This window comes from Lates calcarifer, linkage group LG5 (genome assembly GCF_001640805.2).
Source record: "Lates calcarifer isolate ASB-BC8 linkage group LG5, TLL_Latcal_v3, whole genome shotgun sequence".
Lineage (NCBI taxonomy): Eukaryota > Metazoa > Chordata > Actinopteri > Centropomidae > Lates > Lates calcarifer.
Window position 1 is genome coordinate 639,996 of NC_066837.1, and position 16,552 is coordinate 656,547.

Genomic DNA, 16,552 nt, shown 5'->3' on the forward strand with positions numbered 1-16,552 from the left:
TCAGACATGACTTCACGTCAGAGACCAGAACAACCAGAGGTGCAGTTTTCCTCATAAAACTTTATGTCACTTCATGAAGCTTCCACTACATTTATCTCACTGAGTTTTTACACAAAACACATGAAGACTTTATAAAATATGTCACTTTGTCTGGATTAAAAAATCAAACAGTTTGAACAAGAGGAGCTGAAACGACCGGTTCAGAGACAGAAAATAAACTGAAGTTTAACATTTAATGTTTCCAGCTTTGAAACTGTAACAACTTCCTTTTTCTTCAAATTATATTTTAATTTATCTGCAGTAACTTTGAGGTTTGGACAAAACAAACACAGTGAAGGTGTTTCAGCTGTGACGACGCTTCTCTCTGTTTTTATAAATTCATTAAAAGTGAAAATAATCATCACATTAATCAACAGTGAAATTATAAACAGATTATAAATGAATATAAATTAATCATTAGGCACAGCAGTAAATTTCCCTCCTGACAATGAATGAAGTGCCTGAATAAAAAATAATCTAATAATAAATAAAATAACAGTAAAACTCTCGCAGGGACATTTTTTCTGCTTTGAAAATTTTTAATATTTACGTACTGTACATTTCCTGATTGTACAGGTATTTTCAAGGTAGGACTTCCATTTGTAATCGAGTACTTTTACTGTAATGAAGGATCTGAGTTTTTCTTCCAACGCTGTTCAAGTCAAGGTTTAAACAGGAGGAGAAATTCATCCCAGAATAAAACAAACAGGAGGAAATATAAAAACCATTTGTTGGGGACTATTTCCAGCTGCGGATGAATCCACATTTCGTGCTGTAGTGAGTGTTTGTACTTTTTCATGAGATTTGATGACACCAAGATAAATGAAATGTAAAAATATGAAATCACCAGACGACACAGACACAGTGACAGGGTTCTTTAAGAAGTTTTCTTCCATAAAACTGTAAAACCTTCAACAACTCATGAGTATCCTCAGAATTTTTCTCTCACATGCAAAACGTTTTCCTGCTGTAACAGACTCTCTGTCCATCCAGCTCCTCTCACCAAATGTACAACTCAGACCCTTTCTAAAGTTTTTAAGTCGAAGATTTTTAACTCACAGGACTCTCAGGCATCCTGGAAGTCCTGGAAAAAAACCTGTGGCCATGTGAATGTTTGTTATGATAGTAACACTGTTGACCAAATGTTTTAAAGATCAGAAGCTGCCAAAGAAAAACCACCTCTGTTCAGGTTTGAGGTAAAACTGAGTCCTGACATTGAAGACATGTAGTTGTTGAATCTCACAGTAATGAAAAGAAGTGAGTTTGGTTTCAGAAGTCAAGCACATTGAACAGAATAAATAAAATGAAAATGCTCAGTGAAACTCAAGGTCAAGGATCAGACGAGGATCAGGATGTATTTACACCAGGCTGCACTACTGTGGTGAAAATGAGTGACTGCTCCTTCAGGTGAGTCTCAGCTATTCCATTAAAAACTCCTTGAAGTTCACATCTTCAACAGAGACGTGAACCACTTGAACGTACTGATAAGATCCAGTTCTTCTGTTTCATTTTCTGTCCAGTTTCTGTTGTCTGATCTCTACCTGAGCCGAGCTCCGTCTACGTCCTCCGTCACTCGGAGGGAGGACGTCCGTGCCTCCCCTTCATCCACCGACTTGGCGGCCACGAAGGTCACCAACCTCAGCGGGAACTTTCCCGCCTTCTTCAGGCGCTTGGTGTTGTTTTGGACGCTCACGAAGCAGAGGGTGTTGATGACCCCATTGCTCATGGCGATGCACTCGATGATGTAGAAGGCCACCAGGGAGTTCCTGTCCCTGGAGATGAGGGTGGGGTAAAAGTCCCGCAGCAGGGCGAAGCCGTAGTATGGCGCCCAACACAGAACGTAGGCCACCAGCACCAGGATCAGCACCACCACCGTCCTCCGACGCCTCTGGAGCCTCTTCCGGATCTGCTCGGTCTGGAAACCTGGAACATCCTTGAACCACAGCTCCCTGGAGATCTGGCTGTAGCAGATGGCCATGACGGTCACAGGGACCAAGAACTCTAGGAAGAAGATGAGGAGGAAGTATGAACGGTAGTAAACCTGCTGGTCCACGGGCCAGATCTGAGCGCAGAAGGTCTTGTGGGTTTGACCTTCAACGTGAGGGTATGTGGTCTCAGAGGCCATGTAGGCAGAAGGGATGGCGATGAAGATGGGGATGATCCAGACCGTCAGGATCACGCAGTATGCCGTCTGGTGCTTCATACGAGGCTTCAGAGGGTAGAGGATGGCCATGTACCTGCAGACACAGAGAATGTGGGTCAGGTCTGTGTTTGGAGAATCAAACACTCTGAAGGATGAAGCCATCAACCCTCGGTCCTGATTATAAGTTGACCTCAGAGTTATCCTCTTCTCTGTGGTGCATCAGATCAGTCTGTTTTTTACAAACAATAAAAAGTCAGTGATGCTAATTCTGTTTTATGCTACTTTAAGTTTTTACTCCTCCACATTCAAGTAAAGTATTGTAAAGCTTTAGTTACAGGTTACTTTGCAGATTGTCGAGACTACGCTCATTTTCTAGGGATTAAGGTCATTAATACAAAATATAATAAAAGAAATACATTTTAATGTATCATTATGAATCAAAATATCCTGCAAAATAACCCCCAGATTTACCAGCTGTAAAGTGAGACATACATGAATGCATCGATAATTATGATCCAATTATATGATGAAATTAACTTTTCTATATTATAAATACTTCTCCTTTTCTTGCCTTAAGTATATTTTCATGCATGACTTTTGTGCTTTTACTGATGTATCACAGTATTAAGATAAGTAGATGATCTGACTCAGTTAATGCATTGAGAAGAAAACCAGCAAATATTCACTATCAACTGACAAACATTTGGTTTATCAACTAAACAACTCAACAGTGAGAAACACCAGCTGTAATCTAAAACTCATTAAAGTTCGCTGTCTTTTCTGCCTCAATAGATGTGATGTATTTCGTGGAGGATCCATCGTGTTGCTGTAGCTGATCTCAGGCTGTTTCTCACTGTCAGTGGAGGCGTAATGATCCACATCAGCAGCTGCGTTTGATGTAAGTGTTGCAAACTGCTGTTTCCTCCTTTTGGAACCAAACCAGGAAACTGTAACGAGCCTTGTTTGTGTGTGATGGTTAACAGATGTGATGGATTTTACTCCTATCAGCTACAGAAGTGCTGCTACCCTTGATCCAGATCGGAGAAGGCCGCGATCCGACACGGTGCCAGATGTTCGGCTGTGAACGCTCACAGACTCGCAGACACACCGGAACCACTTTAACTCTCCCTGATATACAGAGATTATCGGCCTTTCCTCTCTGCAGAGGCTGTTTATACACGGTGCAGAGTGTCAGACATGATAAATGAAACAGAAGCAGCTTTCACCACAGGAGAATGTAAATCACCTCCAGCTCAGGTCGTCCGCAGAGTCCTGAGGGCTGGTCTGAGGTCTGTTTGAAGTCCTGTTCACTGTCCTTCCTCATGAAATATGTGGTGCTACAGAGGCTGATGATTTACTGGCTACTCACAGGGCTAAAGGCTAACAGCTAACATGCTACGAACGTGGTAGCACTTCAGAGTAGATCTGTCACTACCTGAGCCGATAAGGAAGCTGGACAGGATTCAGGAGACATTTCGCTGTCTGTAAACCACAGTCATCAGGAAACATGAGCGTTGAACAGAGACCAACACTGAACGTGACTGAAAACACTCATGAACTTCATGTACAGTTTGTTCCTTCAGTGCAGCAGCAGAGAGGAGGAGGTTTGGTTATCACAAACAAACCAGAACACAGCTCCCAGCAGCACTGTACTGTATGTTGCTTACATGATCACAGCAGGAGTCTCAGCAGAGTAAAGAGTCGGGCTGACTGCTGTCATGTTCATGCAGAACTAATGAGAACAGAGATAATATGAGGAAAACAGAGAGAGAGAGGGAGCAGAGTGATGCTTAAAGGAGACTGAGCATTAAAAATGATGAAAGGTGGAAGAGAAAAGACAGAGGAGGAGGAGGAAACTGGGGAGAACAAATGAAGAAATAAACAGGAACAGAACACAGTGACCAGAAAGACTGGAAACGACTGCGTTAGCTTCCAACAGAGAGTTTCAGTGAAACATACTGAAAACACCTCCGCTGAAGTCTACACCAGTCTGCTACATTAAACGTCTGACAGGTGAAGTGAATAACATTGATCATCTGGTTACAATCCAGTGTTCTGCTGGGAAACCTCAGCTCCTTCATTCATCTAAAGGTCACTTTGACTCATACCACCCAGCTAAATGTTGTAGACCAAGGTAGATTGTTGTAGGTTGTTGGTTGGGTCCTCCATGGATCTGGTTTGTTCTGGATCATCCCACAGATGCTGGATCAGATTGGGATTTCATGTGGTAGCTGAGAAAACTAACCACTGATACCTCTGGGTAGAACCACAGTTTCAAGAGTCCTGAACAGAACCAGTTGAAGAACCAGAGCTGAGTTGGGGAATGGAGGTACAGGTAAACTCACCTGTCCACGGCGATGGCCAGCAGTGCGTTGGTCGACACGTAGAGCGAGACAGTGCGCAGGTAGTTGGTGGAGGCACAGAGCAACAGGCCGTGATCCCACGAAAGCTGCTTCACCACGTAGTAGTCCAGCAGGAAGGGGCAGCACACCACCGCCACCAGCACGTCCGACACGGCCAGGTTGGCGATCAGCAGGTTGGTCAGGTTCCTGAGCTGCTTGTAGCGGGCGAGGCTGGCGATGAATAGGCAGTTTCCCACTCCGCAGACCAGCATGATGCCCACCAGGACGACGGCGATGACGATGGTGGCCACGAAGAAGGCCTGGCCCTGCGTGGTGTCCGGGATCTCGTCCAGAGGAATCTCATAGTCCAGGCCATCACCGGCCAGGATGTAGTCCGTTAGCGCCAAGCTGCTGTTGGTCAGGTCGGCCATTTTGCATCAGGTCTACATGCTCAGATTTAGAGTCTGAAGGGTCAGAGAAACAGGGTTAGCTTAGATTTATGACCTCTGTAGTCTCATTTAGACACTCGTTAGCAACCGCCTTTTTTAAGACACGTAAAAGCTTCAAACATCAGGAGTGGGGGATTTACTGACCCATTTTATGTCAGAGAATAAAACCTGAAAATGTCTTGAGCTTGTGTTAAAACCACAGACCTTATTTCAGACATTTAACCAGAAACACACTGACTCTGGGACGAGGGAACAGGAAGTGCTAACATGCTAACATGCTAACTGACTTCCTGGTTCTAGGATCAGTCCTGCAGCACTAAATAAGATAGATCTAATGTATAATATTTATAAAATATGCAGCTTTAAACACACGGTTTACACAGTGTTAACTGTAAAGTGACAAATGGGAATGTCAGTAGTTCTGGTGTTACAGCCCAACTCAGTATCCACTCAGTATCCTTTGATGGAGCTCTCAACCATGAAACGATGACGTCAAAAGCTCCAGGAAGGCGAGTTTAGGATGAAATGATTTTTTCAAACTGTTGTTTCTGAAGTCAGAATGAACTTTAACACTGAACTTCAGAGACATAATGAGAATCCAACCACTAACAGGCTAATTCACATCATCTCAGTCTTTATATAGTCACAGAAAAAAAAGGTCTAAATGTCCTTAAAAAGAAGAGTTGTATTTTTAAATTTTTAACTTTATTGTCCATCTTTCTGTTAAATATTCAAGATAAACAGGGAAAATGTAAAGGACATAAATCTAACCTGTAAAATTCAGACATGAGACTTCTTCACACACTTCAGGTGTATTCTAAATCAGAGGATTCACAGTCGATCACCGGCCTCTCTCACTCATCTACAAAGTAGATTTAGTGTTCGACGGCTCTTTTGCTCGTCGGTGTGACCTCTCGAATGTTGGCTTTGAGTTTTTCGACGCCTCATTTTCACGGCTCTGCTGATGTTCATGTAGGGTACTTGTTAGATTCGTCCACAGGTCGGGGAATGTCGAGTCTCAGCTCTGACGTCTGAGAAACTCAGAGAGACTTCACTGCTCTGAGCTTTTTAAACAAACTGTTTCATGTCAGACGGAGAGGACAGGTTTTCTAATCACTGATCAATGAAGAGAAAACAGAAGCTCTTTTAACACAGATGGTTAATTAATCATCTGTCCTGCAGCTAATGAACGTGTTCGTTAAGTTAAAGTCATTTTAAATTAAATTAGAATAAATCATTAACTGAATTAGTCTAAATCAGTCTGTGCTGAAAAATGTTAATATAAAGATGATTAATGGATGATAAAAATGTGATTTCTTAATTATGTCACATTTAAATAAATCATTATGAGACATTTTGCAGATACGTGTTTTTTTTCTCACACATTTATTTATTTTCATGGCGTAAATGATCTTCCATACTCAACTGACTCCACTCAGTCTTATTAGGTCACATTAGATTAAAAGGTCATAATGAAGTCCTGACAGAAACCATTAATAATAATAATAATAATAATAATAATAATAAATTCACTAACTACAGCATCGAATCAGAATTTATCATCATATTTTAACTGTTGATTATTTTGTTATTGTATATTTCAACCCATAAACATTTCATGGCATGAATGTGCTTCCAAATACCTGTTGAGTTAAACTACAGTATTTAATACAGTTTGATTTAAAGATCATGCAAAAACTAGATCACATTATTCATCACTGTCTAATATAAGTTAACCAGGCTGTATATACTGAACATACATGTGTTTAAAAACCAGATAGTTTGACATTAAACTGAAACAGTCGCCTGATGCTGCTCTTTGTCTCCATCTGATGGTTCAAACACGCCACTGTCTCTGCTTTCATTTAATGTCTGATTTAACATTTATCACAGGTTAAATATTTTAGAGCTGCGACTACACTCGATTTATTGATTCTTGCACTGAAAGAAAATGAATCTAATAATTCATTAATTATTTCAGTAATTTTTCAGGAGAAATATTCTGAGGTTGCGGCTTCTCAGTAAATTCTCTCCAACAGAAACACTGACACAGATCAGTGAAGAATAAAGTGACACCAGATGTTTCTACAGGTAAAAGTAAAAATAAATAACCTCAAACACCAAATTACTTTTAGAATAAAAAACATTCAGTGTTTGAAATGTAACATCTGAACTTCAAACTAAAAAACTGATCTTTAATCTGAACAACACAGAGAATAATAATCTGAGACTGACCTGAAGCTGCTGCTCCACGCGCTCTGCTCCACTGAATGACGAGAGGAGCGCGAGGCGCGTTCACGACGAACAGCGGCCAAGAACACACACACACACACACCTTTATCACACTGCATGCACACGTTGTGTTGTACATTTAAATCTAAACTGATGGAATAATAATAAATACCGTTTTCGATCATCAATCCACGCGATCATCAATAATCAATAGCGACAAAATGTTGAAAATGTTTTTTTGAAAATTTACATTTACTTCGCTGTGATCAGCTCCTTCCTGTTTGTTTTGATTATCCCAGAGAGCTCACCTGTGGCAGACTGGACCTGACACACACCTGACACACACCTGTGTAGATCAGCTCACACTGCAGGTCAGGACAAAAACCAACAAACTCTCCTGCAGCGAGGTTCTGCGTCCTCAGACCGTATGTAAACCTGCAGCAGGTTGTGGTTCTATCAGGAGTTCAGACCCTGAGAGAACCAGTCAAAAAACTGTGTAGCTCCCCCTGAACCAGAACTGTGCAGGGAGGTGAAGTCTGCACAGAGCCAGGCTAGCAGTTTCCCCCTGTTTCCAGTCTTTATGCTAAGCTACGCTAATCACCCCCTGACCCCTGCTCTGTACCTCACACACAGATAATTACCTCCTGAAATGTCAAAGTATTTTTTAAACCACACGTTCCAGCTCCACAACTGATAAAGCTTTAAGACCGTGGTGTCCAACCTGAGGATCAGGGCCCTTCACAGGCCGGTCCCTGAGGTTCAGAACACAAGAAGTCACGAAACAGAACAAACAAAACCAAAAACAACATTTATGAAAACACATGAATACATTAGAAAACAGAACATCAGCAGGTAGTAAACTCAAATGAAGTTAAAACACCTGGATCGCCCCCTGGTGGCTGAGGAGTAAACAGTGATTTAGACTAAAGGCTCTCAAGCTGAAAAGGTTTGAAGCTGCTGCACTGAGATCAGCTGAATCACCTGTGACTATGATGAAAACTGTAGCCTTGAAGGGACACAGGAGCGTAAATCATGGTGATGACTTCATTTTCTGTTCAGAGCCAAAAGAGATAAAAGATCAGCACGAATCTAACTGTTGACTTCCAGGCAAACGTCCAATCCACCGCTGGTCTCAGGGTCTCAGGGTCTCTGCTCTGATGGATTCGTCTGCACTAAAACACTCCAGACCACAACAGTCATTAACAGACTCAGACTGACTTCAGATCAGAGCCCAGGTTCTGCTGTTTAAGCTGAGGCAGATGGGATTGTCATTAGTTGACCTGATGATGGCGCTAGAGGAGAAGTCAGAGGATCATCAGAGTCTGGAGGATTCGTCCTGTCGAGACCATGAATGTCTGAACTGAGTTTCATCTGTCCAGTGGGTTGTCGGATATTTCTGATGATGGTGACGGACCGTCCTGTAGCATGGATAAAAACCAGCATCATTTTCTCTTCAGGGTCGTTTTGTACCATTTCATTGATGTGAAATTCACACATGACATTAACATTACGAACACCTCTACTCTTAGATTAAACCCAAACTGTCAACACAGATGATTTCAACAGACAAACCTCAGTCGTGTTCGTTCTAGAAGCTTATTTTACTTTCATGAACACAAGCAAAGACAAATTTAACCATTTATACATGAGTGCAGGTGATTCCAAACAGCTCCTATGACCTAATGTTATATCTGAGTCACGCTTCTCAAACTATGATCTCTGAGCAGATTATTTTTCAGCCTGTGTCACAGCGTTCTGCAGTGAAATATGGAGGTGAAGCGTTTCCACCCACTCGCTGCTTTAACTCCCTCTCAGCCTCTCAGTGACACATTCAGCTGGAATCACATCACAAACAGGAATCATGAACCTAAAGAAACGTTTCAGTTCATAAACACAAAGAAGTAGTTTGGTCTTCATTCTTCACAAAGCTGAGAGCTGCAGAATTCATTTTTCTTTCTAGACTCGTAAGAACACAAAGAGTTTCTGCTGCTGCACTTTTCTTATTAAACTAAAAACAGACAGAGCTACAGTTTCTACCTGAGGAAAAAACAACTAACTTTTACAGTCTCTGCTTTTCCTAAATATCAGTGACTGTATATTGAGATGGACACATCACAGCTCCTACAGCCAAAACATCTCCATCGCCCCCTGGTGGCTGGCTGCAGTAAAGTCATAAACCCAGAAATGAGCTAAAACATCAAAGTACACGTCAAGTCATTTTTTCACTTACACTTTTCTCTTTACAATCACATATTTACAGATTCCTTTAAATCATAAACCATCTCAGCAGTATTCATAAAAGAAATAAAAATTGTCCAATAATGAATTAAATTATTATACATAAGCATTTCTTGTATTAATTAAATGTTTATATTTTGTATAATAATGAATAATAATATTTTTCTACTCACACATTTTTTCTTTCTTTATAAAACTTGATTTTGTGATTTCTCCTAGAACTGAAAATAAAATTAACAGAGGTTTAAATAGAAATTTTCCACATTATGTTTGTGTCATGATGAACACATTGGTGGCTGAGGCAGAGTTGATGCATCAGATCAATGTGTTTCCTTTGTAATGAGATACATACAATTAAAAACCCTTAAGATGAAGTGTGAACCAAGAGAAACTTCAGAAAGTGAAAAGATGTTAACAGTGTTACACTCAGCATGTACACGTGTTCCCTTTAATAAAAAGAAATCAATTAATATAAAAAGAAATCAAAACCAAGTTACTGATCTATCAGTTGTAACTGACAGGACAGATGATCAGAGGGACAGAGTTTTCACCACCTTCATTAAGGCAGGGATTGAAGTATGGGTAGAGTTTCTCAGTGAAGGAGCAGCCAGTAAAGGAGTAGATGAGAGCTGCAGCATCTACGTCATAAAAGGAGACCAGACCCTCCTCATAATCCACAAACACCCCCACCTTCTTAGGACCAGACTTCAGGGAGAGATCGACTGGAGGGACATCAAGAGCTTTGTACTCATTTCTGTTTCTCAACCATATCGTCCAGTAACCATTCTGAGGGCTCAGCGTAATGTTTCCCTTCCTGTAGATCGACTCTCTGGCCACTCCTAAAGTCCATTTAGTCTTTTCTTTAACCTGAACCTCAAAGTAAAATCTGCCTGAAGAGAAACTCTGCTTTCCTAAGATACATGGACAAGGAGAAAATCTCTCTGGCTTTTCTGGAAGATTCTTCTTCACATCACCATGTTTCACTTGTTTCTCATCATCAGACAGGATGAGTTCAGGATGTGCTGTATCAGGATCCAGAGTCACATCCACTGCATACTGCTGGACCCTCTTCAGCTCAGCCTCAAACAGCTTCTTCATCTCTTTACTGAGCATCTCCTCCAGCTGAGCCACAGCTCTCACCACAGTCCCCTCATATGATGGTGGACGGACTCTGACCTCTGTCCAGTCCTTGGTGGGTGGAGCAGCTTTCAGGGATGGGAAGTTTTGGAGGAGGTGGAGGTGGTCTTCAGAGAGTGAGAGCTGCTCCACCTCAGTGCTTCTCTTCATCAGCTCAGAGATTTCCTGTTCCAGCTCTGTGATCAAGTCTTCAGCCTGTTTCTCTGTGGTTTTCTGTTTCTCTTCCATCTCCTTTATGAGCTGGTTCAGGCCTCTGTCAACAGACTCCTTCAGAGCAGTGAAGACCTGAACACCTTCTGCTTTCTCTCTGTCTGCATCATCTTTACTGATCTTGACTGAGTGTTTGATCTCCTCAATCTTCAGTCGTCTCTTCTGGATCATCTGCTGAATTTCAGCCTCTGTCTTCTCCAGCTCTGCCTTCTTTCCTTCACATTCTTCTTTCACAGGAACAAACTCATGTGTCCTGTGGTCTAAAACAGAGCAGAGCATGCAGACACATGTCTGGTCGGTCTTACAGAACAGCTCCAGAGGTTTATCGTGCTTCGTACACATCCTGTCTTCCAGGTTCTTCACAGGGTCCATCAGCTGATGTCTTTTCAGGCCTGACACTGTCAGATGAGGCTCCAGGTGAGTCTCACAGTAGGAGGTCAGACACACCAGGCAGGACTTCAGGGCCTTCAGTTTGGTTCCAGTGCAGACGTCACAGGAAACTTCTCCTGGTTTGGCAACTTGTTGCTCTGAGCTGCTGCTGGCTTTCTGTTGAGCTTCCTGTCTGAACTGAGCAACCATCTCAGAGAGTAAAGTGTTGATCTTCAACTGAGGTCTTGTGTAGAAAACTTCTTTACACATGGGACACTGGCACCTGTCATTAATATCCCAGTGTTGAGTGATGCAGTTTTTGCAGTAGTTGTGTCCACATGGTGTGGAGACTGGATCAGTGAACACATCCAGACAGATGGAGCACAGAAACTGATCTTTAGATAGCAGACAGCTGGCAGCAGACATGTCTACACACTGAGAGAGTGAAAGAAAAGAAATGCATTTTATTTTAAATAACATTTGTCTGTGGAGGTTCTCAGTCATCCAGGTCATGATAGTCTTCAGTGCTGGAGTTGAAGGCAACTGGACTTCTCTTCTAGTTTCTTGAAGACAGGTTTTAACCTGTCGTCATGTGAGTCCTTGGGATCACATGGGTCGAGGTGTGAATGGGGGTTCAGTCATCTGGGTAAGGATCTCAAAATTGTGTTATAGGTGGCTGATAATTCTGTGATGATGGACAATCTGACAAATCACACCTCGACCCATGTGATCCCAAGGACTCACATGACGACAGGCTAAATACCTGGGACTCCCCAACCAGCCTTTAGAACCGATGAAGCCTTTTGGATGAGAGGTGAATTGTCTTCAAGAAACTAGAAGAAGTCCAGTTGCCTTCAACTCCAGCACTGAAGACTTTAAATATCATTGTTGTTGTTTTTTTTAAACCAGTGGTTTTACTGGGAGTGGGCCTCTTAGGGGGACATACAGACACTACAGACCATTTTTAATGATTGATTAAGAAAAATGTTTGATAAGGGGGTGTAAACTATTTTCAGCAAAGGTCTGAGAACCACTGTTTAAAAAAAAAAAAAAAATCCAACATATTGTAATTTTAAATTATATATGCCAATTTTTTGCCAAGTTAATAAAGTTCAGCATTTCCAACAAAGCTCCACTCGCTCAGTAACAAACACATTGTATTTTCTTGCTTCACAATAAAAGCTCTCCTGCTGTTTGAACAAAACCAGGAACGGAGAGAAACTAACGTTGAAACCAGAGAGATTCAGTAACAAGTTAGAAAAGTCCTGAGAACTGACACAGAGAGACTGTTTAAAGTGGACTATAGTGGAGCTGTGGAGAAACAGCCATAGTCATATTGGAAGACATTAGACAAGTGTCAGTATGAAATGAAGAGAGGGAAACTTCCACCTGAGTAGAGCTGAAGATTTGTGTTAATGCTGGTTGTTGAAACAGTGAATATGATCAGCTGTACTCACCAGTGTTTGGTAGAGACTCTGCTGTGTTGTTGACAAAGACCTGATGGACTCACTTTAATTTTCTTTTAGACAGAAACACACTCATCTGGACTGCAGCTCCGTTGTTGCTCTGACTGGCTTCAGCTTTTTTTCTGGAGTGTGACGTTCAAGCTCTGCTGTTCTTTCAGTTTTACTCCTCTTACTGCAGCTCTGTTTGTCAGAGTGTTTCCTCCCTCTGATGAACATGGAGGAAAGGTGGAGCATCACCTGACAGGTGGGTGGAGTAAGGTATGTGAATGACTGTTACTGGTCGGACCAGACTTAATCTGGAAAGATGAATCATGTTACTGCAGCACAGAGTAATAAAGTAAGAAATATCAGAGCTGAGATTAAAAAGTTACTGTAGAAACATGTAGATGAAAATATCTGAGACTATTCAATAGAATTTGCAAATATCTGTGAATGAAATCCTGTATGTGTGTTATAACAAATACACAGTTTCCTAAATAACAGTATGAAATATAAAGTAGGGGTGAAACAATCCTGAAACAGATCAAATCTGTGATTCAACATCTTATCCTGATGCAGACTATCAGCAGCTGGACAGTGGACTGATGCATCAGATTAGTTCACTCTGATGTGGAGTCGAGTGTGGACTGAGTCCTGGACTGGACTGCACCAACACCAGAGCTGCTCTGGAGGTAAAGAGCGATATGATCTGTTAAATCTATCACCTGGTTTCCTCAGTAGATCTCCAACAGATCAAATACTCAACAAAAATGAAATATTACTGAGGAAGTCTGTATTTTTACTGGTGTCTTGATGTTTCCTCTGAGCTCATGAACTCACTGCAGCACCAAACATGGATTAATCCACCGCTGAAAATAGTCCCTAAAAAATCTTCATATCTTCATATTAATTCATCTAATATGTAAGTTTACAGGTTTTCTGTGTGACGTCGTCTGTTTCTGAGGATCTGGAGGAAAACTCGTGTCTGAGACAAAGATTCTGTAAAAAACTTTTATTCTTTATTTTACAAAATGAGAAGGAGGCCAGAGATTTTTCTCTCGACCCAACGAACCACCGCTCAGGATTTATCAAACAAAAGAAAAGAGGAAAAAACCCTCTCTGTAAGATTTACAAAAATCAGAGGAGTCAGCGAACACAACGGAAATCCAGGGACCGCCCCCCTCCCCCTCTCAGAGTCTCTGTGTCCGGTCAGACCTCAGACCTGGAGCTACTTCTTGGCGTAGGTGATCTTCATGGCGCAGGTTGCCGTGATCCTGAAGCCCTGCAGCGCGTCTTTGGCCACGCCCGCCTGGGTGTCGCTCTCAAACTCCACGAAGGCGATGTCGTGTTTCCCCGGGACCAGACGCACCTCTTTGAAACCTGGAAACCTGCAGAGGACGAAGAAAGACACACAGCACAGTCACACAGCAGCTCAAGACGGACAGACAGTGAAGGCAGCACGGTCAGTGAAGGCAGCACTCACTGGTTGAACAGCATGGACAGCATCATCTCGTTGGTCTCCTCCGGCAGGTTGCTGAGGAACAGGATGTAGTTTGGTGGGTTGTCTGGGACCTGAGGAGACGACAGAGACCTGATCAGTTTCCATTAAAACATTTAACGTCCTGTGAGGACGTCAGCAGCTGGAGAGTCCTAACAGAGTCCTCACTGAGTCACAGAGTCCTCACTGAGTCACAGTCTCTTTCAGTCTGGATTCATGAATTGAAATGTCTTGGTACAGCAGTACACAGCTCTGCTGGTTGCTGAGCAGAGGTTCAGTGTGTTTATCTTGGTTCAGTCTCTGCAGAGCTCCGCTGGTCTTCAGGTTTAACAGAACTCTGGTTTATTTGTTCTCAGTCAAAGACAAACTAAAATGGCTGATGTTAAACTGCCTCCTGTCGCCTTCTGTTCAGAACAGAAACATGTGAAGGTTCAGTTAGTTTTCATTCATGTCTCTGGTTCACAGAGGTGACCTGGTTCTGTGGGTTTACAGTTCACATTAAGTACCCAGCATGCTCTCTGCTCGAGGTTTGAGTGAGCGTCAGAGGTTTGGATTTTAACAGGCAGATCCACAGAGCTTCATGACTGATCTCTGCTGACTGAAACAAACTGCAGGTAGATCAGGCCTGTGCAGCTCTCACTCACAGAAACACACTGAAACATTTGTTTTAAGGAGCGAACGTTCTAAAACTATGGAGCTGATGTTTAACAGTCTTACCTGTACAGCAGGGGAGAGAACAGGTGCTGCTGACCCCTGTGGACAAACACAGCATGATGTTAAAGGAGACACATTTAGTCACATGACACAAATGATGAGAGAAAGGTTCAGGGAAATCTTTCCTGCAGCCTGTTTGTTTTTATCACAGCTGGAAATCTTCCTCAGGTCGCAGCTGCAGGTTTTATTTCTAACCGGACTCAGTGTGTTGATCAGAAACTGAGGTTGGTCTGAATATTCAAATGTTTCTGGTTTTATTTTTCTCAGTCCAGAATGACTCCCTGCTCTCCTGTGTCGGCCATCTTAGACGCGTCACTCACCACAGCTGGTTTCTTTGTGAGGTTGGCTGCCGGCTCCTGAGCTTTCTTCTTCTTCTCCTTCTTCTTCTCCTTGTCGCCGTACGTGCCCTTCACCTTGGCGATGACCTCGGAGTCGGTCTTGGCGTACTGTATCCTCTGGAAAACAGGTCAGAGAGGGTTAAATGAGGACGTGTGGCTGTTTGCTGTGAGGACAGGACAAACATCAGCTCGTTGTTCTCGGCCTACCATGGGCTTGTTGTAGAAGGGGAAGCCCTGAAGCTGCCTCAGGGCGTTGGTGGCGGCGGCGAGCTCCTTAAAGACGACGAAGGCCTGACCCCTCATCCTCATGGTCTTCATGGCCACGATGTCGATGATCTGACCAAACTGAGAGAAGAGCGCGTAGAGCGAGCGCTTCAGCTCTGAGCAGGAACAGGAAACAGACAGAGCAGGTTTACTTTAACCAGCTGCTTCATTCTTCAGTGTGAACAACCTGCAGTCAGACGCTTCATTACCCACAGAGCGAGGAACACCACACTCACCTTCTTTCTTAACTTTGTCATTGATGTTGTTGATGTAGATGGTGTGGTTTGGTCGGATATCCATGGTGGAGACTGAGGAGACAACAGGTTTAACTTTTTTATTTCTCTGAGGTCATCGTCTTGTTTTATCTATAAAGTGACGTGTGCAGCGACTGATCTGAGGTCTGTGTCTGATTTCAGGTTTTCTCTGGGTGTTTTCACAGGTTGAATGTTGGCTACAGCTCAACTCAAAACAGGAACATCAAGCTGCTCTTATAGACTTCATCTGAACCATGACTGACGAGGAATCAGGACAATAAGCTAAATATATATAAACCACTTCATCTGTACCATCTGTCTATTTTACAAGGTAATGTTGTGTAATTAGCAAGAATTCATTCTTTTCAATACTTTTCATAACACCAGAGATTTTAATTTAAACACTTTCAGCTTTAATTTAATGAAATGTGCGGATACAAACACTTTAAACCGCGTCTGTGGATCAGGTTAGTGGCTCAGTTGAAGCTAACGTTAGCGTGCGTTAGCTTTACATTCATTCAAAACGTTAGCTTAGCGGCAGCTAGCGTTCAGGAAAACCGTTATCGGTGCTTCTTACGACAGTGATCTTTACTCGAACCTGAGCCGTTAAACGTCTGACTGCCGCCCGTCCAGCTCCGGACTCAACCCGCAGGTTGGTGAGTAAAAGAAAACGCGACATAAACATTAAACTCACCTCCTCTCCACTCACTCCGCTCATGTAAAACCGGAAACTCACAGTGGCGCCGATAAAAACCTGCTGCTGCTTTAACGCCGTTTGACCTGCAGCGCCACCGGCAGGTCAGGAGGGGAACTACAGGCTGGTTTAATATTATCACATTGGAGGATTATTTGAAATATTCTCATATTTTTATCAGAATCA

The 16,552-nt window shown here is 42.6% G+C and overlaps 5 protein-coding genes across 7 annotated transcripts in view; all 5 read right to left on the reverse strand.

Annotated features, from left to right (window-relative positions):
- LOC108882294 (E3 ubiquitin-protein ligase TRIM21) overlaps positions 1 to 12,734 on the reverse strand; it is a 162,954-nt gene extending 150,220 nt beyond the window's left edge. The window contains exon 1 of the mRNA XM_051070948.1: positions 12,617 to 12,734. The gene's annotated coding sequence lies outside the window, so the exon portion shown is untranslated. The remainder of the gene's footprint in view (positions 1 to 12,616) is intronic.
- The window catches only part of LOC108882293 (E3 ubiquitin-protein ligase TRIM21), an 82,028-nt gene extending 69,283 nt beyond the window's left edge, over positions 1 to 12,745 (reverse strand). Inside the window, exon 1 of the mRNA XM_051070942.1 lies at positions 12,617 to 12,745. The gene's annotated coding sequence lies outside the window, so the exon portion shown is untranslated. The remainder of the gene's footprint in view (positions 1 to 12,616) is intronic.
- prokr1a (prokineticin receptor 1a) lies at positions 245 to 9,376 on the reverse strand. The gene is made up of 3 exons (XM_051070973.1): positions 9,263 to 9,376; positions 4,528 to 8,623; positions 245 to 2,276 (listed from the first exon to the last, which is right to left on the reverse strand). The coding sequence occupies exons 2-3, from the start codon at positions 4,953 to 4,955 to the stop codon at positions 1,577 to 1,579; spliced, it is 1,128 nt and encodes a 375-aa protein (XP_050926930.1). The 5' UTR covers positions 4,956 to 8,623; positions 9,263 to 9,376; the 3' UTR covers positions 245 to 1,576.
- LOC108888725 (E3 ubiquitin-protein ligase TRIM21) lies at positions 8,788 to 12,766 on the reverse strand. 2 transcript variants are annotated; one of them, XR_007813307.1, is made up of 3 exons: positions 12,617 to 12,766; positions 9,617 to 11,594; positions 8,788 to 9,364 (listed from the first exon to the last, which is right to left on the reverse strand). XR_007813307.1 is itself a non-coding variant. In XM_051070949.1 (2 exons), the coding sequence occupies exon 2, from the start codon at positions 11,583 to 11,585 to the stop codon at positions 9,948 to 9,950; it is 1,638 nt and encodes a 545-aa protein (XP_050926906.1). In that variant the 5' UTR covers positions 11,586 to 11,594; positions 12,617 to 12,766; the 3' UTR covers positions 8,788 to 9,947. The 2 variants fall into 2 exon arrangements, 1 of the variants encoding a protein (XP_050926906.1); XM_051070949.1 differs by having other exon boundaries at positions 8,788 to 11,594.
- An 835-nt stretch (positions 12,767 to 13,601) lies between these two features.
- Positions 13,602 to 16,492, reverse strand: snrpb2 (small nuclear ribonucleoprotein polypeptide B2). Of its 2 annotated transcripts, none has more exons than XM_018684844.2 (7): positions 16,367 to 16,492; positions 15,655 to 15,726; positions 15,362 to 15,534; positions 15,137 to 15,271; positions 14,820 to 14,855; positions 14,088 to 14,176; positions 13,602 to 13,992 (listed from the first exon to the last, which is right to left on the reverse strand). In XM_018684844.2, the coding sequence occupies exons 2-7, from the start codon at positions 15,716 to 15,718 to the stop codon at positions 13,833 to 13,835; spliced, it is 657 nt and encodes a 218-aa protein (XP_018540360.1). In that variant the 5' UTR covers positions 15,719 to 15,726; positions 16,367 to 16,492; the 3' UTR covers positions 13,602 to 13,832. The 2 variants fall into 2 exon arrangements, with proteins under 2 accessions (XP_018540360.1, XP_018540361.1); XM_018684845.2 differs by lacking the exon at positions 16,367 to 16,492 and adding an exon at positions 16,271 to 16,295.
- Positions 16,493 to 16,552: the final 60 nt, after the last annotated feature.